Genomic DNA, 25,628 nt, shown 5'->3' with positions numbered 1-25,628 from the left:
AATTCAAAAGCTAAACTCTAATCTTCTGCTGATTGTGGGAATATTTAAGGGGGTGATGTCCAAAGGGATTCATATAACTGTCCAAGATCATTTGGTAAATATGCCAACATGAATGCTCATCAGGACATAGAATAGAATATAAATATACTTTATTCATCCCCAAGGGGAAATTTGTCTGTGGCAGCAGCAAACAAGGTTACACAATAAAATCAAAATATTAAGTATGGAAAATGCACAATATATATACAATATATTAAAATAACAGAGCAGGACCTATTCAATTTAAGAAAATAAGGTAAATAAAAATGCACAATATACACGAAATAGAATCGTATTAAATGAACTAAGTAGGACAAAATGAACAAACAGTAGTGCACGAGATTACCAACAGCAGCAACAGTGTAGCAGTGTTGTAGTCTTGTGTATGACACGAGTGGAGAAATGTACCCTGATGAGCGTGTGTTCTACTTAATGTGTTTTGACAGTTACCCATCAAAAAGTGAATCAATAGTGAGTTGGTTGCCGCTCTAATCAGATCTATTTTTAGTCTGGACTAAGAAAACGTATAGTCAATTATTTCTTTGTGAGAAATGTATGATCACCAGAGAAGACAAATAAACACGCTGCAAAGCAACACTTGACTGGCTTTCAGTCACCAACGTTTGATTTCTCCATGAAGCGATGATGACGCAGGATAACAGTCACCAAAATGTATTAAATGCATGAGTCACCTGTCAGTGCATAGGACATGTTCATTCCTCTGTTGCTACTGATATTAATAAGTGTGAACATCAATGCACCAGAACAGAATCATCACGCAGTGTGACAATAATATATTTTCCTCTGGTTATATTTTCAGTAAGTATGTCTTAGAACATCCCCACGCTGACAGTCCTGACTCAAGCATGTCTCTTTCAGGGCCACTGTCCACATCCAGGTAAACGACATCAATGAGTATTCACCAGTGTTCAAGGAGAAGTCCTACAAAGCCACCGTTATCGAGGGAAAGAAGTATGACAGCATCCTGAAGGTGGAGGCAGTGGATGCTGACTGCTCATTCCAGTTCAGCCAAATCTGCAACTACGAGATCGTCACTCCTGATGTGCCCTTCACCGTCGACAAAGATGGTAAGAAGCTACAACTAGCAGCCTTGTGTTAGTGCATGCCTAAGAGCCACAATGTTATTGACACACACCATATTGATCTGTCATTTAGAATTCAAGGCAGCTTCTTGCCTTGTGAAACGATGACGGTGTCCTTGAAATGTCACCCCAGTTGGACATTTGTTTCAGACTATATATAGTGTAGTATTTATCTGTGTGTCTTGTTAAAGAAAAGTAAAAACGACATCAGATATCAAGGCTCAGCTGATGTGACGCCCAGCTTTAACAAATAAGAAAATACAGACCGGTGATAATAGGAGGAGAACAATCCGTGTGAAGATGCATAACGTTGCTGAAGGTGCTCAACTGTGACGGCTAATTAGTGTTTGAGGTTGAAAAAGAAGAACCTGAGATTAGATCTTGGTCAAACAAATTCCTTCCTTTTATTTAAATCACTTGCATGCTAATCAGGCGACAACATTAGCTTGGTAATGAACAATATAGCCGCTTGAGGAAAAAGATGCAAGTCAAAATATTACAATGTGGCCCGAAAGAGATGTCAATTAAAAGCATGAATATATTGTGCTTTTAGTTCAGCTTGACAGTGAATCACTTTTGGGCCTTTTTAGCAAAGATTCTAATTATATTTGGCAGCTTTTTAAAAATATTTGAAAATAGTGTGCTGTAGTTGAGTTTAGCTCAGACGTTTTTTTTTTTATAAATTTCCGAACACAGCTGCAGCGTTGAAATTAAACAAAGAGCGTCCCTGGCACTCTCCTTTTTTTCCCCCTGCTTCCCTCAGGCTTCATCAAGAACACAGAGAAACTGATCTACGGCAAAGAGCGCATGTACAAGCTGACTGTGACAGCCTACGACTGTGGAAAGAACCGCGCCTCCGAAGACGTCCTGGTCAAGATAAGCGTCAAGCCCACCTGCAAACCCAGCTGGCAAGGTATCAAAGCTCTCCTCTACTCGCTGCAGCTCGCCCACCATCACTGTTTAGGTGTGTCTCTGTGCTGAATAAAAAGCCATCCACCAATGCAGAGCCCACACAGGCTGCCATTGTCCAAGCGGTTATTTAAGCTGCAAGGGCTTTTATCGTGTTGATGAAAGAACTGAAGTACTTAAAGTTCTTAAAGAGGAATTCCCATTGCCTCAGTATTGACTGCTCACGTTATCGGCGCTGTGCTGAAGGACATCTTTTCGTTTTACCTTTACCTCTGGCTTTGTCTTTCAGGCTTCAACAAGAGGATTGAATACGAGCCTGGCACAGGTAGCCTGGCTCTTTTCCCCAGCATGCACTTGGAGACCTGCGACGAGCCAATCACGTCCATCCGAGCCGACATTGACCTGGAAACCAACCATATTGGCAAAGGCTGCGACCGTGATACCTACTCTGAGAAGTCTCTGCACAAGCTGTGTGGTAAGTAACTGCTCCACCGGAAATGGTTATTGTCAGTATTGCATCATTGGAATCACAAATCGAATTGCCTTTGCACTCTTTGATTGTCTTCTAGGAGCCAGCTCCGGCACCGTGGAGCTTCTGCCGGCACCCAGCAGCTCCGCAAACTGGACGGTAGGCCTGCCCACCGATAACGGGCATGACAGCGACCAGGTGTTTGAGTTCAATGGCACCCAGGCCATCAAGGTCCCTGATGGCCTGGTGAGCACCAACCTGAAGGAGCCCTTCACCCTCTCTGTGTGGATGAGACATGGCCCCGGGGCCCACGAGAAGGAAACCATCCTCTGCAACTCTGACAAGACAGGTAATGTCCCTCGAGAAGCTCCAGTTTGACTGTTAGTTTAATTGTTTTATGAGCTGATATTGGTTTGCAGGTTGTCAACTGTAAAAAGACGAAAAAAACATGCATAATTCGAGGCATAGTCTGTGATCCAAATATAAACCCACCATAATACAGATGTGAACGTGACTCACTCCTGTATTGATTGTCAGGTCCTCTAATACGAAGACTATCGCTGCATGACAAGCACATCAACTCAAAGCTGTTTTAGTTCATTTTTATGTTTCTGGTCTTGCTAAAGGGTTGTTGACCTGAGTAATACTTCTAACAATCTGGTAAACAAAAGTCCTGGACAGTTCAGAAACTAACTCACTGACATTGTTTTTATTTTTAAATGGCAAGTCAAACTATATGAATATACCTTTTTATTTACCGGGTATACAGTCAAAAACTGCTGATTGGACCATTTGACATTAATGGCAGAAACGCATTCAAATAGCACCAAACAATACGTAAAACTAGTACCATACATGTATTACCTATTGTTGAGACGGGTATCTACTGTTAAAACCTGCGTTCCTTACAGAGTCCGCGCTGGCCTTTTCTATTTCTGTCACTCGCTGTACATTTTGCGTGTGGTCTTGCTGATCTTATTGACTGTAAAGTCTGTGCCATAGTCGGTGAGAGGCAGTTCATCAGCTTCTGTTCGACTGCTTACATAAGAAGGATTACATCAGAAGGGCTGTGCCCCGGACAGGAAGCTCCCTTACCCGTGATCTCAGCACCATTCATGACCTCCATTCAGCGCAGCATGTTTCACAGAAACATACATGTATCGCGTTCAGTTCTTCTACAGTCTAGTCTTTAGTTCTTAATCCTGGATATTATATTTTGGATATTATATTTTGGACCACCAATGTGACCACAAATGCAGAGAAATAATTATGTTAACTATCAAAATAATCAGTTGGTTATTTTTTTGATGAATTGATTCAGTTAAATGCAGACCGTAAGTCACCAGAGTGTCTTAAAATATCTTACTTAGTCCGACCAGCCACTTATATAACCCACAGTAGCAAGCAGACAAATCTTTATTTCAACTGTTGGGTCCATTCAAATTGTTGTTGTTTATTTAAATACATGAAACATTTAAATGAATTCTTCAAAGTGTAAATTGAATTGACTTGCTGCAAGCAACTGATGAAATGGCTCATAATGGAAACTAATTCTGCTTTAGCAAAGTGTTACATTTCACCCAAGGCAGGGATGTGAGTAGACTCATGACTGACCCTTAGTATGGATATTAATATACCGTCATTTTAAATCACAATCAGACCTGAGTCCAGAATCCTATTTCTGAAACATGATATGTTACTGTGTTACTTCCTAAAAGGGTGGCCTGTTGTTGATGTGATTATCTTAATCAAATGAGAGGAAGACGCAGCTTTTCAGGTCTGTTAATGGATTTCATTTAAATTACATAGACCTGCAGTGTAACCTGATGCTCTCTAATTATACCGTTTGACATCATATGACAGATGTTGGTATTATAATACAAAAATATCAAATCACAAAATATCTTTTGTTCTTGTGTTGTAGTTGCTTTTTTGCTTCCCATGGGCTCTATAAGAGCTTTACTGCTGAATTAAAAGAAAATGCACATACTAGTAAATGTCTTCTTTTCAGTCTTGTGTTTTGGCAGGAGCAATAACCCATCCATTCTCCAAATATTCACACAGTTATACATTTTCATATCTCCTCTCTCATATTCCCCACCGCAGAGATGAACAGACACCACTACTCGCTGTACGTCCACAACTGCAGGCTGATCCTCCTCCTGCGCCAGGACCCATCAGAGGCAGAGAACTACAAACCAGCCGAGTTTCACTGGAAACTCGACCAGGTCAGTTGCTTCTAATACCAGACTTTGTTTGGCGGATGATGGCCTGCTTTAACGCGTGATCATTAACCAAGAATAAAGCGAGGTACAGAGCATTGTGTGACTCAATTTCACCTTTTACATTCCCTCTGTTGTGCCCTTCACAGGCGTGTGACAAAGAGTGGCATCACTATGTGCTGAATGTGGAGTTGCCCACTGTGTCTCTGTTTGTGGATGGCACTACATTTGAGCCTTTCCTGGTTACAGAGGACTACCCACTGCACACCTCCAAGATCGAAACGCAGCTCACCATTGGTGCCTGCTGGCAAGGTAACCTATCAATACATTTTTTTAGAGGACTGCTGTGACAGAATACATTAATATAAAATGATATGAATAGAAGTCTGAAGCACAAATACATTGTATACACAGTGAATCTCTTTATGGTTTCTGTAACATTTAGCTATTTCTGGTGGCTAAAAGATGCTTTAATGCAACCTGATGATCTCATATTATATTATGATAATTATATATTTGTTGATTAGAGCTTGTGTAAAAATGTAGCATGCATGTTGTTTTATTAACTCTTTGTTGGATTCTTAAACGATGCACCATGGCGTACCTATTTAGCATCTGAATCTCTGCTGCAGATCCTCAACCGTCCTCCCTGTCTCTCCTTGCTCTCTTGTTTCTGTCCTTTACAGACAACTCAGGACATGACAATGACACTGAGTCAGTGTCTGAGCCCACCTCAGGTTGCTCAAATCTTTCCCTTACTCCTCAAATATCTCCATGTGTCCACAATGTCCCACCAAGCTAACTGCATCGTCATACCATTCCGACTCAAATGACTCTCGTGCATTGTAGATGCAGAAAGATTTGTTTTTCATAAGCGTTTGGAGCATGATGCAGTGTGGATGAGTGTGGTTTTAATGCTGCCTGCATAATTCTTTTAGTTTCGTTTTCTTCATTCTCTATTTATGTGCTCTTCTCACTGCGGCAGCCAGAGTTATTCACCGCAGTCTGATACACTTGAGCAGAAATAGACGTATAATAAGCACACAAATCTGACCTGGCCGCAGCATTCTGGTCCTGCTTCCCTCTTCTTTCAGAACATGACCTTTGGGTCAGAAAAGTAAACTCCTCCATATCAGATAACAGGGCTTCAGCAGCGCACGCACACACACACACACACACACACACACACACACACACACACACACACACACACACACACACACCCTGAGACGTGGAGGTCCAGGTTAGTCTCTGACTCTGCAGTGATGCAGACTTATACTCATTGTGGTTTAGGGGGAAGACACAGTAGTTGTTTCCTGTCTCATTCGGCAGGATTGATTCACCTCACAGAGATACTCAGTAATATTAAAATGTCCTTCCTTTATTAAGTGAAAACAAGGTGACTAAAAATCACTCATTTCACATTTTTGTTATTTCTTTTTTGTTTCTTTTTTTTCCGATTGATGTCATTTTTTTTCCCACAGTAAGGCAGTGGTTCCCCCTCTTAATGCAGATGTTGCATGCATAAGGCGTGTATACGCTCATCCATCATTCTCATGTCTCCCTCATTGGGCCTCAGGCCTTGTAAGGGCACACATACTAACTTGCATGGACGCCATTCACGCCAGCTTTGCACATTGAGACAGCATGCTTGAATGCAGTCTGTGGAATGTACACTTGAGTAACTACTGCTTTGTGTTTCTTATCTCCTCCTCGCTATCCTGACGTACCCAGGTGGAAATGCTAGAATGGCTCAGTTTTTCCGGGGGAACCTAGCGGGCCTGATGATCCGCTCTGGCAAGCTGGAGAACAAGAAGGTGATCGACTGTTTGTACACCTGCAAGGAAGGCCTGGACGTGCAGCTGCCTGCGGAGGTAGCTTCAGCTGTCAAGGTGAGCACAGCAGTGTTTTAGAGACCCAAAACACACTCGACCTCAGTCAGGCGAGACGGAGTATATGTTTGCATCAAGAAAGTGGTCTAACTCAGTAGTTGCAAACATTTTAGGCTTGTGATCCTAGTCGGGGAAGCAAAGTGGTGCACTCTGAACTCCTTTCACAGGTTGCATCTATGTGTGGATTGTGATCAGTTCAATCAAAGAGTGATCTGAACAGTTTGCAGAGGCCTGAAGAGGTTAGAATATACAGCATTTTACAATTTAAAAAATCAGAAACTACGAATTATATTTATAGCTTGTCTGTCATCCTGCAACCCCTCAGGGGGCTCCCTGCTACGAAAGCACTGCTCTACCTAAAAGAAAGAAATACGTGAAATGATTTCTTCTCTCAGGTTGAGTTCAACCCCAACCAATCCTCTCTGACCGTGGAGGGCGACGACATCGATGCCTTCGACAAGGTGATGCAGCACATCTCCTACTTGAACTCCCGCCAGTTCCCGACCCCTGGCATCAGGCACCTCCGCATCTCCACCACCGTCAAGTAAGGAGCAGAAACCCAAAATACTTCACCAGTTATATTATCTTGTGTCGCCTCATCTATCAGCAGCAGCAGCAGCAGCCAGACGTTGAAGGAAACAGGTTCTTCCGCCTAAAGAACCTGTTTTTCATTCACAGTTTCATTCACAGTGAAATGACAAATTACTCCTTTTCACCTTGTAAGCTTTTTCGCCACACCATTACACAGACATATAGATAGATATAAGCTAAGAATATGTTCATGTGTTTTTATTTTTATTTTTTTCCATTCCTGGAAAAGATCATAGTATTTCTTAGTACTTACTACGAAATGAGGCTTGTGCACCCAGTTCCACAATGATTCAAATGTATAAAGCGTCTGTGGAATTATAAATCTGACAACAATAATGCGTATGCATATTTCTGTCTTTGTTCATGTAAGCAGTTGTGAATCTACACAGTTTTATGCATCTGGTGGCTTGAATTTATTCACTTTCACTTGTCACGTTTCTTCTGAAACTGTAACAGTCCATTTCAGTGTTTTCTCTTTCCCCATCACATTGCCTGAACTGGACAAATATAAGATTATGGAAGCAGGGCACGTTCAAAATGCTCCTTTAGTCTTTAGCACCTCAATCAAACTATGATAAAACGCCCACGTTCCCAGGTATTCAAACTAAAATCTTCCCTTAGATGCTTCAACGAAGAGTCCTGCGTAACGGTGCCAGATGCGGAAGGTTATGTGATGGTGCTGCAGCCTGAAGAGCCCAAGATCAGCCTGAGTGGCATCGACCACTTTGCCCGCAGCGCCGCCGAATTCGAGAGCCAGGAAGGTGTGACGCTGTTCCCCGAACTACGCATCGTGAGCACCATCACCCGCGAAGTGGAGGCCGACACCGAGTCCGAAGCGGCAGAGGGAGCTGCTGATGACCCTACGGGTGAGTCAAGTGCACATACGTCTACGATAACACCAGATAATGTTAGAGGGAATTTGTAGTTTTCAGGGGATTGATTGTTCTTAGCTCAACAATCTGTTCATCTTCTGAGTTTTATCCACTGAATTTCTACTTCGAAACTACCATGTAATGTTAGTCTTGTGCCCTCTGAGGCAGTGGGATAAACAGTGATACCCTATCCGTGGCCTTGGTTTGAATTACCTCAGACACTGAATGTGAATGTAGAGTTGATAGCGGTGTAGATGTACAGTAGCAGGTGATGGTGAGCTATTATGCCTGGAGGCCGAAGGGATTGGACACGGACAGAGCGAGAGGGAGGGAGAAAAGAGATAAGTTGTTTACTACTTTCTGGGAGGGGCAGTGACCGGCCAGCCATCTGTTGTGTGAGCAGTCTTGTGCGTGAGCTAAGTCGTGTAGAGACAATAGGCTTGACACAGATACAGGGAGTTGCAGTGTCCTGTGGTGAACAGCAGGCCATATGGGACAAAAGGGCTTACAGAGATCTGTAGCTATTGCCTGCATTACACTGCCCCACCTTCCACAACCAACTAACGCGATGTCACAGCAGATGATTAAGAATCACCTAATAGCAGCTTCCACTGCGTCAAAAGGTGCACACTGTTTTTGCATGGAATATGAATTGGTATATTAAATTAAAAGTATAAATTGAATTCCTTTCATGTGGATATGAGTGTCTGAGTTGTTTTCCACCTTTTTGGTCAACCGGCAGTAGTTCATGATGAAGCGCAGCTATCTGGTCTACCTGCTCAGGTTGGGCTGTACTGTTGCTGATTATTTCTAATGATCAAACTGTGGTGGCCCTTGTGTTATCATCTAGATCCAGTTCTTCATCCTCCCCTTCTAACCCTCACCCTTTTACCATTAATTGCTTTCTAAAACATGAGATTTGAGAAGCTCATTAACAAGTCTTTACTTTCATCAACTGGTAATTTCATACAAACAGGATGATATTTTATTTGATGATATTTGCTATAGGAATATTGGTTTTTTTTCTCATCTTGTATACATTTCCAGTGTTGGTGTGTTAAACGGTAACAACACCAACTTCACACGTAAAGTCTGAAGGTGTGGAGTAAGAAAGAAGCTATCTTACCAGACCCCTGCAGCCCGCTCTTCGTCTCTGCTTGAGGCTAGTGACTCAATGCTACATTAGCTGCTCCAAACATAGCAATTTCAGAATCTCTGACCAAACTGTCAGTGGTTGATTTGCATTCTGGGTAATGTAGGTGTAAGAAGAATGCATGGAATAAACAAGACAGTATCTCTATTTCTGCTGCATTGCATTTGATCCATGTGTTATTTTAAATTGCCCATCATTGGTCCGACATGTTATATGAGCGCAACGCTAATTCAGTGGAGTACTCTTGCAAACTTACATCACAGGCCCGATGTACAATCCTAAGCCCTCATTTGTTTTGTCTCCATTGCTCTTTCAGTGCAAGAGACGGTGGTGTCCGAAGAGATCATGCACAACCTGGACACATGCGAAGTGAGTGTGGTGGGAGACGAGCTGGACGGGGAGCACGAGGGCCTGGAGGTGGACATGTCCCAGCTGCAGCAGCATGGCCTGGAGATGAGTTCCTCTAACCCGGGCCTCGTCATCACCGGTACAAACACAGAGCTTTCCAAACATATCTGTGATACAATGAACGCTTTGCACAAGACATCTGCTTTACAAAAGAAGGGAATTCTTTGAAATCTGTTTTAATACGGAGGCCTCAAATATACATGTGTATAAGTAGAATCTTTCAGGATACATTTCTAAATCATCTTAAAACCACAAATTATTTTCCAAACATACGATTCCACAGCAATACTCTATATGCGTCTATGACACCAGCTCTCCTCTGCATGTTCCAGGTGTGAACACCATGGCCAACTACGAGCAGGTCCTGCATCTTATCCGTTACAAGAACTGGCACACCGAGGCTCTCTTCGACAGGAAATTCAAACTGGTCTGCTCCGAGCTCAACGGCCGCTACATCAGCAATGACTTCAAGGTCGAGGTATGACTGAGCATTTGTTATGTGACGCATCCAAAGCAGAGCACTGCCAGCAGTGCCCTGAATACTTGAGCTACATCTGACATTTTGCGACCGTATACATGTGTGTTTCTGTTTTTTTTTTATTCTCTCCAGGTGAATGTCATCCACACAGCCAGTCCTGTGGACCATGCCAACAATGCCATGGTGCAGCCCAACTTCATTAACCCTGTGCACCATGCCTCTGTGGATCTGTCCGGTCACAACCTGGTCAACGCTCACCAGGCCTCAGGTACTGCAGCATGTGGAACGTCAGGGTTCAAAAACAACACACCATGTTTCTTTCTTTGTCCCTTGCATCATACAAGCAAAGACTCTGTTTGTTTTTAAGACATGTAGAGATTATTTACGTCTTTCAAGACTGTTAAGCATCATGATAAATATATTTTATTTTATTTTATTTTCATCACTTGATGACTGATTGAACTTCTCAGTTTTGCCTACTGAAACTTCACCCAGTTGCAGCATTTTACTCATACATTTCAATGAATAACAAACAGCATAATCAAGCTAGTAATCTGCTTAATTGTTGCTCCAGAAAAAATGTTTCGCCTCCAGTGTGACAAGCATTGCTCGGGATGGATTACAATCTATTAACCAGAAGTAGGGCACGTATGAAACACTGGTGTTTGTTGTTTTTTTTCTGTGCCACAAGTTTAGGGATTACACTTGAGTGCTGTCTGTGACATCTGTACACATGGCGGTCTGAACTCAACCTTTTATTTCCTGGCTTCAGTAATCCTCTGGGCTGTCAGGCTCACTAAGCCTGCCACGCAAATGAGAGGCCCATTCCTGATAATATGAGGCAAATATGGAGCTGGTTGGAGGGACACAGGCAAAGCTATTTAAAGACGCGTACCAAGAGCTGCAGAAAGCATCCATCTGCAGTTTACTAAGAAGCCATTAACATCAGCGCTGGCGCACCATGACGCCAAAGTCCTTGAAATGGCCTCAGACAGACGCTGTGTCTCCCCACATGAAGCTCTAACAGGGTTTCCATTTGCAAATTGAGCAGAATTCACCTCTAACCCATCGTTCTGTGTTCGCTTGTGTTTGCTTCATCACAGTTGTACCCAGCGCTGCCACCATTGTCATTGTGGTGTGCGTTAGCTTCCTGGTGTTTATGATCATCCTGGGCGTGTTCCGCATCCGCGCTGCACACCAGAGTACCATGAGAGACCAGGAGAGCGGCAAGGAGAACGAGATGGACTGGGACGACTCAGCCCTCACCATCACCGTCAACCCCATGGAGGTAATGACACACAGTGTGTTTGCAGGGAGGCAAGATGAGTGAATGTTTTCTCAGTGAAAAGCTGAACAGAATTTCACTTCTCAACAAAATGTGCTCAGCTTTCTCACCTGCTAATGCTCCCTGGGTGATGTTGTGACTGTGGCCTAGTTTAGTCTGAGCTTTCGTGATTGACAGCCCTGTGGGGGTGGGGGAAGAGACTTTGTTTAATGTTACCTCGCTAATTATAATAAAAGATTTATATATATCAATATTTAGATCATTTTTGTGCAAACACCTTGTGGAGATTTAGAGCTTTTTTTGTTTCCCACAGCCAATGATGCAGCACCAATATTTTTGTCTTCCAAAAGTCCAAAGGGAAGATTTGTAATGAATGAGTCAGTTTGTTTGCAGGGTATAGATGTTTGTACAGTGGACTCACACCCTTTTTGAGTCATGTGTGGGCTTGCATTCATTTCTATCTTGTTCTTTGCCAACAGCTAGGAGGGCTGGGCGATGTGGAGAAAATCAAATGTCAACGTCAATGATCAAATACCGCGATATTGTTATTGAGACAATGTTGTGGCGTTGACTGTTGGTGCATTCACAAATTATTCACAAAGAGATATTTGATAAATAATCATCAGTAATGTGGACATAATAATTCAGTAGGTAAAGGGAAAGTCTGGTAAGTTCATAAAAATCACTTGTAATGCAGCCTTTATAACCAGGGAAAGACAACTCTTATGCCATATTACAATATCCAAAACCCAAGATGATACCTAGTCTCATATCACAATATATTATTATTATATTATATTATATTATTGATATATTGCCTAGCCCTAATCGCGAGTCACAATAATCCAGCGATTAGCTTCTTAACTCGATGAGTCAGCAGTTTGACAGAGAGCGTTTTTCTTCCCTCTCTAGTTGCACGTTTCAGGCCTGTTTCACCTCTGACTGGGTGCGGTCAGAGAATTGCCCCCCGGTTGCAGCTTTAACCACATTCAACAGCAACGTCACAGTGTCCTGTGTTACACCTGTACTTCACTGCAGCAAAGTGAAAAATGAAACCACTCGAAATAACTGAAAGAAGATTTCCAGTGGGTGTCGAGGTGCTCTTTAACTACCGTCTTTAACTGCAGTATTTACAGCTGCTTGAGGGAAGTGGAACAGTCAACCTAAATCCCATCACGGGTTGCAGTAGAGAAGAGCAGCACATCCTAGATTTGGTCTGCCGTGGGGTATGGAAACTTGTTTGACTGCAGTAAATGGTGAGAAACAAAAAAAACAGTCTCCTAAACAGCAGATCTTTTGTTTCTTTTGTCCTTGAGATCACAAACCAGTCTGGTTGGTTAACATGAGTGTGCTGTGTGCAGCTCACTGTTTCTAGTATTGAGGTTAAACTTAGAGTGGCCCCTAACCACTATGTGGTTTAAAGGTATTTTCTGATATCAGTTTATATCATGATAAGGGAAAATGTATGCAAAATCACATGTACTAAACAAGTCAAAGGGCTTTGTTTCAATGTTTTGTTTCAGTGAGACCAAACTCGCATGTTTTCGCGATGATATTTAGGTCATTTTGAAAGCTGGTAGTATAGAGATGACAGAAAATAAGGGGACAGAAAGACGGAGCCTGGACACTGTGGGTAATACGCATGAAGGAGTTTAGATCTCCAAATATATGCATTTTAGTGCCTCTTCACCAACGACCCCACCCTCTCTCTCTAACGCAGACGTACGAGGACCAGCACAGCAGCGGGGAGGAGGAGGAGGAAGAGGAGGAGGAGAGCGAGGATGGAGAGGAGGAAGATGACATCACGAGCGCTGAGTCAGAGAGCAGCGAAGACGAGGAGGGCGCGGAGCCGGAGGACCAGCAGGGGGCCAGCAGACAGCAGCAGCTGGAGTGGGACGACTCCACCCTCACTTACTAAAACGGCACACACAAACACACACGCATAACACTCAACACAAGCTCACACACACACACACACATGCACATCACCAACTCACACTCACTCAGATCCTCATACTCACTGCTCCACACACACGCACACCCCCTACAAGGAGCCATGATGTAAAAAGACAAAAAAATACAAAAAAGCAAAACTAAATTTCCTTCAGCGTATATGTGGTCAAGGCTTTCCTGTTGTTATCTTAGTGGTGGTACTCAGTGTAGTGTAGTCATCACTGGATTGCTGATTTTTACTGTTCATTTTTTTTTATTTATTGTATTTTAATTCCCAGGAAAACTTGGCCTACATTTGTTCTGAACTGAGTGAGGAAGCCAACCCTGCACTTTTTAGTTTTCTCTCAGACATAAGGCTTTCAAATGGAGACCCCCCCCCCCCTGATTTCTTTGCGTGATGCTTTTAGAATTGTCTGCCACTAATCTCACGTATAGCTTTGACTTGAGTTGTCTCGACTTGTAGTCCACAGTGAAACAAAACGATGCTTTTAACAAATAGATCGCTTTTTTGTTTTTGTTGTTGCTTTGTTTTATTCTTTTAGTGCATGAGGATATTGGAGAAGTCATATGTGTAGAGAAATAAATAGCTTTTTAACGATTTTGTAAATATAAAGAAACCATGTAATTCGTCGATGTGTTAGTGAAGGCCTTCTCAACGGGGTCCAATATCTAAAACGACGCAGTTCGTGATGTAGAATATTTGTGTCACACAGGCTGCAGCATGTCGCTAAATTTCTGCAAAAGCTGTTCATCATGCTTGTACAAAAATGTCTGCTTCATGATGAGAAACCCAGGACTGTTGAGCGGAGGTTTCCATGACAAAGTGGTGTCCATTTTGTCTTTTTATTTTTTTATTTTTTTTGCAAAGAGGAAAATCGATTATTTAGCTTCTTCGTAGGCAGAACCGGTGGATGGTTTCAGCTTCGTACATCGCTTTGCTTTGCTTGCACAGGTGGCAATGCTCTACTCCAGGCGTCAGTGTATTTCATTCCCATTAGATCTCACTGTTGTACAGAAGGGATTTTCTTTTTGTTCAGATTAATCGTACTCAGAAATGCTAATGTAAAAAATCGACATTTTGTGTGGAACGGTACAAACACTAGGCCATCAAGGTACTGCAGTGCTGTTGATCTTGAAATATGGGTGCTAACGTTTCTGCCAGTGAAATTGGACAAGTAGAGGGATTTCCTCAGCAGCTTTAAAAGCCTTCCGTGCGTATCCCGGTGCTGCTGTGTGGACAGAAGTAGGGAGGACAAAACCCTACAAACTACTGACAGAGCAGAGGAATGACAGACGGAGCTTTAGTGGAGCCTGCTGGAATAGTGCAGTTGCTGGCATTGTTTTGAGGGATAGAAAGGAAAGTACTTTTCAGGATTGTTTTATTGCAAGTTCCTTTTCCATGGCACGGCTATTTAACCAGAAATAATAATAATAATAAAGACATATATTAGATGCATTTTTAAACTGGTTCCAATTGCAGAATATGCAGCAAGGATTTACAGCTGAGGTTACGACTGCATAGTTTACAGAAAGAAAACGGTTTGAAAATGAATCTTATTCTTCAAAACAAAGTATTTTTTTGCCGTAGACCACTAGATTTTATTGTACATGTAACTGTACTGTAGAGTTGTTCTAAAATATTTGTTTACATTTGGTAAACTTCTTTTCCTTCTGGTGTCATTGTGAAGCTTATACAATGGATTGGGAAAATGTGTCCAACCTCTATCTCCTCTCAGACACTGTTGTCCGTCACCGTTGTGTATATATATATCGTTCACAAAACCAGATACAGATGTACCTCCACGCTAAACTATTTGGTGTTTGTCTCATGTTTTTGGGTACCAAGTTAAAATGTTAACACTGGCCAAACCTGGATTAATCACAGCAGATCAGATTTGCGGCATAAAAGTGAACTGAATGTGGCAATATATCGGGATTAGAAACGTTGGTGTTTTGAGTCTCATATTTAGCATTCAAGTCTATTTTCAGAGGCCAAAATTGAATTCAAATACACATTCAAGGCTTTTTTGGGGACAGATTCCAGGCTGTTTTTGAAGGTTTGAGTTGCACAGTTGTGTTTCTTAGATTCAATTAATTTATACTTAATCAAAAAGGTCCGTGGTGGAAATGTAGTGAACAGTCTCCCCTCCATGATGACTTGGACTGCCGGCTGAGATGGGAGTGCCTTTTTCCAATCATAGCGCAATTAGCAGGTCTAACAAAAACACTCATCTGTGCTCTTTTATTGAGGCAATATTTTTGTTTGTTTGTTTTTTTATTTGTACTTGTTTGATGCTAGATTTCTTACAGAGCTGGGGATTACATCTTGTTTCAGTTTGTTGTAACAGTAGTCCACTGCTAGTTTTATTAAAAGTGAAAAAACGTTTTACATAGATGTCATGTGTCCATGTTGATGTGTAGAGGAAGTAGATCCATATTGTATCTTCTATAGATATTGTACTAAATCATTGACGGAATACACCTTTAAAAAGATGTACAGTACATTATGAAAGTGCTTTGGCAGCATACATGGGTATACTGTTAACTGACCTGTAGTGGAAGGTCATTTTGAACGGCGTCCTATTGCCTGAGTTGTTGAGAAATGATTTTGAGGGCAGCATGAAATTCACAAGAACCAGAGTATAAGCCTGTCGAAATTCTCCGTTTCGTTACGTCAAACACTTAATGTCCACATTTCATCTGCTATTTTAAAGTACAATACCATGGGTCACTGATATGTGCACACTGAACCATGAGTCAGGTCTCCACAGTGACTCTACCACCTCCAGTTTTCTGGGTATAAGTTGGTTGAATTGAATGTCACTGCCTAACAAACTGAAATGCAGCCATACTGTAATAACACTAGGATTTAAGGGGAATTTAATTTGCATGAACCACAAGTTTGTGTACGTTCCATGTGGTGTTGTGAGACAGGAGACGTGATACACTACTGATTCTCAGAATGTCTGTTTCACACGTCCACCACACTCCAGATATATATTTTTTTCTTTTCCTTTACAAATGTGCTCAAAACCGAAGGTGACGATGTTTTCAGAGCGGTTGAATGCTTCCTTTGTGCTTGTTGGAGCTACTCTCACTTTTCTACCAATTCAAAGGCAAATTGTAGTGAAGTTGATGCTTGCTCGTAAACAAAATAAAGGATGATGAGATGGGGTATAACTTCTGTCGCCTCTTGGTTTTTCTTCAGTCATCATACTGTAGGTGCGTCACTAGACTTGGTGCTGGTAGCACACACCTTGTGCAGTGCTACTGAACGTATTTCTAAATGTGGAGCAATACTGCCCTCTGGTGGTGGAAATTATTTGATCTAAAGCTAAGAGTAAAAGGTGAAACCAGTTAAACCAAATGAATAAAATGATAAACAAACTATTGATTTTTTGTAAATTCACATTCAAAGAAACATGGCTTCAAAGCTGAATACAACACCATATTCAGACCTCCGGTGTTTTATTCAAAACTGCTCAATCACTCATGTCGCTGGATGCTGAAACAATCACAAGAACCTCAGAAATGTCTAACAGAATTAATCCACCCGTTGGATTTCTAATCACATTGCAGGCAGACTGGAGAAAAACTCATCTGATCAAATAGTTTCGGTCCAGCTTGTTTCTCATTTCATTTCAATACGTTTCCACCGGACAAATGCAGTTCCCATGCAGACTTCCAAAGAGTATATTTTGTTTCAATCTGAAGAGGCCATAGTTGAGTTTAGTTCCTTTTCTGCCACGTGTCCATCTATTCCTGTCAGAGCTGTGATTTGTTACTGCTGCTCTGTCAACATCATATTTTGCATGTGTTCATTATTTTTGAGTCATTCTACAATTATAAAGCCTTTGTGGTTGACATACCTGTGATCATTTGGATATATTGCTTTGATTGCTTTTAAAAGTTGTGAGACGTGTCAGACATGTTTGAGCTGACCCCATCCTGCCTATTGTTGAGTCGTACTGTATGCATACTGCATATTATGTATGTGTGCAGCATACTACTTTACGTGCTAGTGTTGCTGTCTTCGTTGTGTATTATGGTTACTTCAAAGTTCTCGTTATGTACAAATCCTTCTAAACGGCGTATAGTTCAAATAAAAACACATCTAGACTATTTTACAACTTAAAACAATGTTCAATTTAAGGTTTTAAGACGGATAGACACAGCAACCCAATAACAAATACAGCACAAATCACAACAGAGTATTTCTCTTGAACTGCCTGGACCATCTTTTACATTAATGTACAAGTCTTCATGTTCCAAAAATCACATGCTCGTACCTATAATACAATTTCACAAGCCACTGAGAAAATAAGACACATTCACAAAAGCTAAGGGCTATAAAAAAAATGACTGTTAAAGTGTTAGCATCTACAGCAACACCTACAAGTGCACTGATAATTTAAAAACCAATGATCAAATGGCACATTTTTTACTTACTTGGTAATATTAAAGACACAGTTAAAATTAATATTTTGTAGAATTGTTATGCCTTGGTTTTCACACCAGAACTAGCTAAAGCCAGAATTTTGTCTTCAGAGCCTGAAAGAGAGGACAAGACTCAGTAAATATGAATGTTCATCCAATAACTTGATTGGTATGATTAAACATTTCAAGGATTTAATACAGGATTGCACAGTGAAATGTGGTTGTAGCCCTTTATGCTACACACACACACACACAAAATGTGTAAACAGATATTTAAAATATTTAAATCATAATTGAATGCAAACAATGAATAGGAAATTAAATAGAACACATACAAGTAGCACTTAAGGAAGAAATAAAATAGAAAATGAAATTATATTTACAAAGAATATATACAGATACTGTTCTATTATATAGAAAATATATATACAAATATGTGTACAATGTAAATATAAAACTTTGGTTGCATCAGTGAAATCCCATGTTTATTCTCACCTAGGTTTGCAGTCACTTTTTCAAACTGGCTCAGAGTAGCTGTAGCATTTTCAGTGAGAAAAGTCTCATCCTCTGAAGTGAGCTGTCCACAAAGAGAAAGACAAATAATGCATCGTTAATTCAAGCTTTGATCAGACAATGGTGTTTAAAATGTTACATCTTCTTCTGAAGTGAGATTCAGGCCTGTTGCAGCAACTGGTCCGTCAACATTGTGACAGCTGACTGAAATAAGTCATGTGGACTCATGAGCACAAGCCTCTGAATCACCCATGAACCCGTGGAAAAAAACATGACATCTCTGCTGTGAGCGTCCCTCACCTGCTCTCCAAGTTTTCTCAAGGCTGTGAGGATTTCCATTTTCTGCTGCGTGTACACATCCCGCGACAGTTTCCCCACTATGACATCTCGGTCCATCTGCGCAGAAGATCACACACTAGTTGGACAATTTTCAGGCCAAGCAACACACAGATGAACACGAGGGAGTGATTGAGCATTAAACAACTACGATCATGTCCTTGGCATTGCAGTGCAAACCTCTGATAGTCTGGTTCTCAGTTGTCCCGGCTGCTTCTTAGCAAAAAGTCGGATCACCTCTGGTGTTTTGAAAGCTTGGCTGATGGCTGCCTGGGTTGCCTGATGATGAAAGACACAATTATGACATTTCACAAACCACAAACTTGATTATTTTAAGATAATTGTTCGATAAGCTTTCATTTTTTTTAAATCATCCTAAATACACAGTAGTTGTCCATACCAGCTGCATTCCACTGAGTTCATCCACAAGTGTCATGTCTCCTGTCATGATCTTCTTCAGGGAGTCATTGAATTCACTCAACTGTTCCAAGGTTTCTTTTTTTGTCTCCTCATACTCTTCCTCGTCCAGTTCCTCTCTAAAGTAACCAAAGAGAGGATGAGAAAATGTAAAAAATATGTATAAGTATTGTCTGGCTTAGATTCGATCACTTGCCAGCTACAACAGCATCATTTGGTAATTCAGTAGAGAGGCTTTGATGCACCTGCATTCCTCCAGGTCTTGTAGCTGCTGCATCAGTCTGTCAAGTTGCTCTTCCATATTTTGCCTCAATTTTCCAGTTTCTGATTTCCCTCGAGAAGCCATGCTTAGTTCAAATCTAGTTTCCAACCTATGAAGAACGCAAAACAGAATTTAAAAAAAGTCAAAAAATGTAAATCTTAGTAGACAATATCAACGTTTTAAGTAACCTATTGCACAAATAACTTCACGTCCATCTAGCATACTTCATCAGAATTGCTCGCATTACAACAAGACCGCTCTATATCTAATGTGAGATCAATGGGATTATCAAACTGTGGACCAATGTTTTTGCTGGAAGCTCAGACCAGCTTACACTTAAAGATATTTAGTTAGCTGAGTAGCTAGCTTGCATGCTAAAAGAAAACATCTCACCGGGACTCTCTTTGTAAACAGGTGTAAATCAGTTGTGCGATGAGTTAAATATTTGCACCAGCTTGACGAATATACTGTCAAACTAGCTGTATCATACAATTCCCTAAAAAATATCTACTTTTAAGAACGGTTACGCCATATATATTGTTTTGTCGAGGCGTGTGTGGATGTGTGTTTGTGATTGTGAACGTAGCTCAGGAGTGTGGGTGCGGCTCTCCACTTCCTGGTGGATTCTGTCCAATCAGATCTACTTCCTGGTTGGTTCTGTCCAATCAGATCTCTCAATGTAACGTCCACACAGGAAGTGCCCCATTACAGAGCAGACTGCAGACGTTTCTCCTGGTAATGCACTGAATATTGAAATGATGTATCTTTCTCTATGATAGTAAACACGTCCTTTGTTTTCTGCTTGAGCATCCTGTACCAACAGACATGCTCGCATTGCCTGGTTACAAATAAAGCTAACGTTACCTACGGTTTATAATTTAATGGCAATAGACGCTAGCTAACGCACCATAACGTTGTAGTTTTCCTTTCTCTTAACCTGTGTAACTCCTATCACATAGTCATTCACTCTCTGGTAAAGCGGAAACAGAGCATCATCTCAAAGGTCAGAGAGCCAGAGGGATGTTTGACATCTGACCCTCGTAAACAGTTAAACTAGTTGACTAACTTCAGTCTTTGTTTTCTTCTGCACATTCTCCGTTGTAGTGCGAGGCATGGACGATCAGAGTGTAACCAGAGTGGTGCTGTTGGCCTGCGGGTCCTTCAACCCCATCACCAACATGCACCTGAGGATGTTTGAACTGGCTCGAGATCATCTGGAGGACACAGGTTGAGTGACATGAGAACTAAACTTTAAATATTAGAGACTGGTATGCATAACTCTATACCAGTGGTGGAAGAAGTATTCAGATTCTTTACTTATGCAAATGTAGCAATGCAATAATGTATAAATACTCCAATGCTGTTCCAGTACATTACGCCCTGCATTCATTTATAATAGCAAGTACATAATTATGTGCAGCAGCGTATACTTAAAGTATCAAAGGGAAAATACTCATTATGCAGCAGCATGTCCTCTGTCAGAGCTAGTTATATCATCATATAGCTTATCTTGTTGTAATGCTAGCTCTAGTATCAAGTTATTATCTTGAGCCAAAGTATATGTATAATAATTTATATAAAGTTAAATCATCAAGTGCCTCAAAATTACAGCACTTGATTGATATTTCACCGCTGCTAGATTACATTAGACGCAAGGAAATCTGTTAAATCATAGTGTGAGTGAAGAAACTCTTTAAAGAATGTATTTGTAATTCATCATATGAGTTTTGAATCACGCGTGGATATTAACATGTTACCGTATCTGCTGTGCCATTGCTATAAACCATCTGTTCACACTACTTTGTTGTCTAAGGTCAGTACAGGGTGGTGAAAGGCATCATCTCTCCGGTGGGTGACGGCTACAAGAAGAAGGGTTTGATTGACTCCAGCCATCGTCTGGAGATGGCCAAATTGTCCACAGAGAACTCAGACTGGATCACAGTAGATTCCTGGGAAAGCTTGCAGCCAGACTGGGTGGAGACAGCCAAAGTCATTCGGTAAGTTTACAATTCTTATGTCTTGTTAGTGGCAGTGCCTGTTATTGCTACCTGAGTTCAGAGTTTCCTTGCTTGCTGTTTTCGGTTATCCTCTAAGTCTTCTTCATCAGTGACTACACCTCAAGCCACCCATTCACCAAATCTCTAACATAATAACCACAGTAGATAGTAATGACAGCCACTCCAGCAGTTTGTAATTTGATGTGATTGTTAAATGCAAGTGATGAATGATGGAAGTAAGTAGTGTCCGAGTGATGTTAGCTGAATTCTCGAGATATTGTAGTTACTCCTGTATCATGTGTACAGTTGATACATACAGTGCACAAACCAAGTTATACTCAGGATCACAAAGCTTTTAATGTAATAAATAGAGTAATCTTGCGCAAAATACAGTATTGTATATCTATTTAAAAGTTAAGGCTTTGATCAAACTTCAACTTGATATGTGACATTATTTCTCATCATGGTAATAAGTCTTTCTTAACTATTTTCCTGTCACTTTTAAAATTGACACGTTTTCTAAATGGCTTTTAAAAAATAGTTTTGCCACTAAAATCTATTTATATGTATAAGTTAGGGATTTGGCTTGTCATTACTGTAATTTAATTATGTTGGTTATTCTGTACGCACGACATCTTTTGCACATCTATCTGTCTAGGAGGATGGATCTCTTCTCAGTTGCTGCTCCAGATGTTTCTTCCAGGGTTTTTTAGAGGGAGTTTTTCCTTGTGTGAAGTGGGGGTCTAAGGACAGAGGAAGTGTTATGCTGTGCGTGATATTGGGCTGTATAAATAAAATGCATTTAACTCAACTTAAAAACCTGAGCTGAAGAAATGTTGACAATGTTGACAGTTTTTTTTAAGATGAAAATGTTAGACCAAACTTAAAGTTGAATTTTGATTTAAAATGTATTTGATGTGGTAAATAAGAAACATATTAAGTGCAAAGCACAGTCACAAAATCATCAATTTTACTTTAGAGATAAAGGACATTTGTTTGCTGTTTGATTTCCCAAAGGCCTAATCCACAGTATGAAATAGAGTTGAAGTGTTTTGGCTGAATACTAAATTTTGTCTGTATCGTCTTAGGCATCACAAGGACGAGCTGCTTGAAGCAGAGCAGAGCAACGATGATGTGGACACGGTCAAGAATGCAAAAAAGAGACGTATAGATGAAAATTCTGAGAAATCATCTCATTGCACAAGGAGAGGTAAGACATGTTTGATCGTGTGTTCTTTTCATCTCCTCCCTTTTCCAATCCCTGATTCCAGACAAGTCTGATCCTGCCTCCACTGTATTCCTGTTTTATTGTATTCAGTTTAACTCATAACAGGAGACGATGGTGTCAGGGTGCGGTGGTGTGCGGTGGGTGACACCCAACCACACACCACCTATGGTAAGACAGGCAAGGTGTAAGACTCAGACACTTAAATTTAACAACTTTCTTCACAGTACTGACGCGTTTAAACCGCGTGAATCTCTCGCATGTGGCTGCACTGCACAGGAATATATACATGAGCAGGAGAAGTGCATTCTGTTCTAAGTCGTAACTATTATTGATACTTAATTAATTAAGATATGATTTTAAAAGAGTCTGCAGAGCACTGATTGGTTACAAAACTGTAAATCACTTGAATGTAGCTAAAGTGGTTTCGTAGCAATTACATCCATCATAACTAAACTAAACTTAACGGCTCCGTCTGTAATGTCTCTTGACAAATACTTATTTTGTAAAACAGCATTTATAAATACTTAATATGTATGTATATATTTCTTAGCTTCAATTGTGAGTATCCAGTGTTTGATCATCTAATTGCTGCTTTTATGATCTCACTCTCTGTTTTGTGCATTTTCCTTTTCTTTTATTGTTTGCTCTGTAAATCACTTAGTACCTTTGTTAAAATACACAAATAAGATACGATTCTTTCTTCATGCTCAGACGGCCCCCAGGTGATGTTGCTGTGTGGGGCTGATGTCCTAGAGTCCTTTGGAGTACCCAACCTGTGGAAGCAGGAGGAAATTGTTGAGATTGTGGGCCGCTACGGTTTGGTTTGCATCACCCGCAGCGGCAGCGACCCCCACAAGTTCATCCACAAATCAGACATGCTGTGGAAGTATCGCAAGAACATCCATGTGGTCCACGAATGGGTGACCAACGACATCTCAGCCACTCACGTGCGTCAGTCGCTGCGTCGCGGTCGGAGCGTCAGGTACCTGCTGCCAGACGCCGTGGTTCATTTCATACGAGAGCACGGGCTGTACAGCGCGGAGAGCGAGGGGAAGAATGCAGACGTGGTTCTAGCACCTCTTCAGAGATACTCGGATGCCTCCTCAAGCTGAGGAAGTGTACTGCTGCAGGAACAGGGATGTCAGCTTTTTACACTGTGTGTGTGTGTAATGGGTGTGTTTTTTAAGAAGATAAATCTACATAGACTTTTCTGAGGGAAGTGATTTAGTAACAATTCAATTAGCATACGTGTGTGTGTGTGTGTGTGTGTGTGTGTTTGTGTGTGGGTGTGGAAAAGTACAGTTTCAAAAAACAGAATAATTGCGCAACTGGCTGAGAGGTCATCTAAATGTCATTGCTGCTGTAGAAATAAATCTGTTGTGTGCTTGTTGAACTAGGATTCACAATTTTGTGTGAAGTAGTCAGCCTACAGTGCGTCTAGTGTTTCATGAAATATGATAGGAACAAATTGATTTGCTTTACCTCAATGCTTCGGTATACTCTCTCTCACCACCTTTTTGTACCTAGAGCACGGTTTGTTCGTGCACTCCCTCATGTTAAAGCAGGCAATATGCTTTCAACATGTTTACTCATGATACTTTGTTTACTGTTGCTTAAGCACGATTTTGAAAACAGGGCTCATTGAGTCAAACATTTTAGAAAAACTACACACAGTCCACACAACCGCACAGACAAGCAGCAAGTCTTTTGCAAAATGAAAGACTTTATTTCAACTTTACTACAGTTTTCAGAGATGTTGCTAGAGTAAAGTACATGAATATGTTGAACAAACAACGCACAAGACTAGCAGCATTTTGCACTGAGAATCAGAACAGAGCACAGTCTAACAAGAATATAGTTAATAAAGACGGCATTGTGGAGACAAAAAAGAAAGCGTGAATTTCAATTGCTAATACACATTTTTGAAAGCAGGCTTCTCAATGCTCTCTTGGCTTCCATTGTTGTTGTAAACTGGCACTCACCTGTGGTCTTTTTTTATAGTGCTGATTGATTAAACGACATTGAAATAAACAACCCTCTTTTCATTGCTGTTCCGATGCTATTGTCCCACACATCATCCTCAGTTAGGAAAGTGTTAAAATCGAAACCCTTTCTGTCTGATTAAAACACTGTTTGTCCGCAGGGGTTAACTTATCTTTCAGTTAATCGTCACTGACAGAAGATAATAGCTGAAATAACCAAATCCTGCTCACTGAAGACTGACAGTAGTGTGTTGAAGTTGTTGATTTAATGGTAGTAGATTGCATTACATGAATATAGTATTCAAACTTAAAAGCCAAGTTACTGTTAACTGGGTTAAGAGTTGGTTGATTCTCATCACATCGAGTCATGTTAATCTTATCAAACTGTTTATTTCCGCATCAGTTCCCTACGACATTGTTTATGCACATGTAGAGTCTCGGTGGGAAACCACCTGGAGCAGGTTGTTTGGCTGGTTTCGAGCCAAACAACCTGCGTCTGAGCTTTCGTTTTGCTACTTGAAGTAACGAAGGAGGAAATACTATTTACAATAATACAAAGCCCTTGTTTGGACAAGGGCTTTGTGTTTCATTTTCTTTCAATTCCTGTCAGTATTACTTCCCCCATTGCACAGATAGGTGTGGCATTTTGATTGGTCATTTAGATAAAAACAGCCAGGGTCACAACTGAAAAATAGGTCCCGTCTTAAACAGCTATTGCATGACAAAAAATATTTGACATCATTTTCATTTGAATATGAATAATAAGCATTTCAGAGTTATGCTTATCCAGCTGTAGGAGTGAGCAAGAGGTGTTGTCTTTATTTCTAGATTTTGAGTGGCTATAATAACACTGTTTTTTTGTAATGTGATGGGATAAGGGATGTAAATACCTAAGAAGGATCATAATTAAGCATTCCTCCAAATATGAAGGTCAACATGTTTTTCCTTGTGTTCTTGTGTAAGTGTGTTCAATTAATGTGCGAAGCCAGCTTAATTCTGAAGGGCGTGTTCGTCAGTGGTGAGACCAGTCTGACATGTCTGGCCTTCCTTTTACACCCTGACACTAATTAGAGCTCCTCCCT

The 25,628-nt window shown here is 40.9% G+C and overlaps 3 protein-coding genes across 4 annotated transcripts in view; 2 read left to right on the top strand and 1 right to left on the bottom strand.

Annotated features, from left to right (window-relative positions):
* clstn1 (calsyntenin 1) overlaps positions 1-16,545 on the top strand; it is a 32,329-nt gene extending 15,784 nt beyond the window's left edge. The window contains exons 5-19 of the mRNA XM_079273884.1: positions 919-1,127; positions 1,906-2,055; positions 2,341-2,526; positions 2,621-2,869; positions 4,627-4,748; positions 4,892-5,054; positions 5,429-5,479; positions 6,477-6,634; positions 7,030-7,178; positions 7,847-8,091; positions 9,567-9,737; positions 9,991-10,136; positions 10,269-10,404; positions 11,240-11,424; positions 13,142-16,545. Of these exons, the coding sequence (XP_079130010.1) occupies positions 919-1,127; positions 1,906-2,055; positions 2,341-2,526; positions 2,621-2,869; positions 4,627-4,748; positions 4,892-5,054; positions 5,429-5,479; positions 6,477-6,634; positions 7,030-7,178; positions 7,847-8,091; positions 9,567-9,737; positions 9,991-10,136; positions 10,269-10,404; positions 11,240-11,424; positions 13,142-13,339 (2,518 nt within the window). The 3' untranslated portion in view covers positions 13,340-16,545. The remainder of the gene's footprint in view (positions 1-918; positions 1,128-1,905; positions 2,056-2,340; positions 2,527-2,620; positions 2,870-4,626; positions 4,749-4,891; positions 5,055-5,428; positions 5,480-6,476; positions 6,635-7,029; positions 7,179-7,846; positions 8,092-9,566; positions 9,738-9,990; positions 10,137-10,268; positions 10,405-11,239; positions 11,425-13,141) is intronic.
* Positions 16,546-16,889: 344 nt separating this feature from the next.
* Positions 16,890-19,740, bottom strand: lzic (leucine zipper and CTNNBIP1 domain containing). The gene is made up of 7 exons (XM_079272877.1): positions 19,733-19,740; positions 19,323-19,448; positions 19,061-19,196; positions 18,841-18,939; positions 18,625-18,720; positions 18,307-18,388; positions 16,890-17,925 (listed from the first exon to the last, which is right to left on the bottom strand). The coding sequence occupies exons 2-7, from the start codon at positions 19,421-19,423 to the stop codon at positions 17,870-17,872; spliced, it is 570 nt and encodes a 189-aa protein (XP_079129003.1). The 5' UTR covers positions 19,424-19,448; positions 19,733-19,740; the 3' UTR covers positions 16,890-17,869.
* A 306-nt stretch (positions 19,741-20,046) lies between these two features.
* Positions 20,047-24,589, top strand: LOC306780479 (nicotinamide/nicotinic acid mononucleotide adenylyltransferase 1-like). 2 transcript variants are annotated; one of them, XM_079272873.1, is made up of 5 exons: positions 20,047-20,074; positions 20,444-20,566; positions 21,153-21,336; positions 22,425-22,546; positions 23,276-24,589. In XM_079272873.1, exons 2-5 carry the CDS (start codon positions 20,452-20,454, stop codon positions 23,674-23,676), a joined length of 822 nt encoding a protein of 273 aa, XP_079128999.1. In that variant the 5' UTR covers positions 20,047-20,074; positions 20,444-20,451; the 3' UTR covers positions 23,677-24,589. The 2 variants fall into 2 exon arrangements, with proteins under 2 accessions (XP_079128999.1, XP_079129000.1); XM_079272874.1 differs by lacking the exon at positions 20,047-20,074 and adding an exon at positions 20,289-20,342.
* The last annotated feature ends 1,039 nt before the right edge of the window (positions 24,590-25,628 follow it).

This window comes from Melanostigma gelatinosum (genome assembly GCF_949748355.1).
Source record: "Melanostigma gelatinosum genome assembly, chromosome: 8".
NCBI lineage: Eukaryota > Metazoa > Chordata > Actinopteri > Perciformes > Zoarcidae > Melanostigma > Melanostigma gelatinosum.
Note: the sequence above shows the minus strand (reverse complement) of the source record. Positions and strands in the feature narration are given on the sequence as shown.

Bases quoted from the DNA above. Each gene is read 5' to 3' on its own strand.
- LOC306780479 (XM_079272873.1), top strand. From the start codon at position 20,452: ATGGACGATCAGAGTGTAACCAGAGTGGTGCTGTTGGCCTGCGGGTCC. The intron at 20,567-21,152 runs GTTGAGTGACAT...TTGTTGTCTAAG, and splicing joins AGATCATCTGGAGGACACAG to GTCAGTACAGGGTGGTGAAA. The intron at 22,547-23,275 runs GTAAGACATGTT...CTTCATGCTCAG, and splicing joins ATCTCATTGCACAAGGAGAG to ACGGCCCCCAGGTGATGTTG.
- lzic (XM_079272877.1), bottom strand. From the start codon at position 19,423: ATGGCTTCTCGAGGGAAATCAGAAACTGGAAAATTGAGGCAAAATATG. The intron at 18,940-19,060 runs GTATGGACAACT...TTTCATCATCAG, and splicing joins AACTCAGTGGAATGCAGCTG to GCAACCCAGGCAGCCATCAG. The intron at 17,926-18,306 runs GTGAGAATAAAC...CCTCTCTTTCAG, and splicing joins AAAAGTGACTGCAAACCTAG to GCTCTGAAGACAAAATTCTG.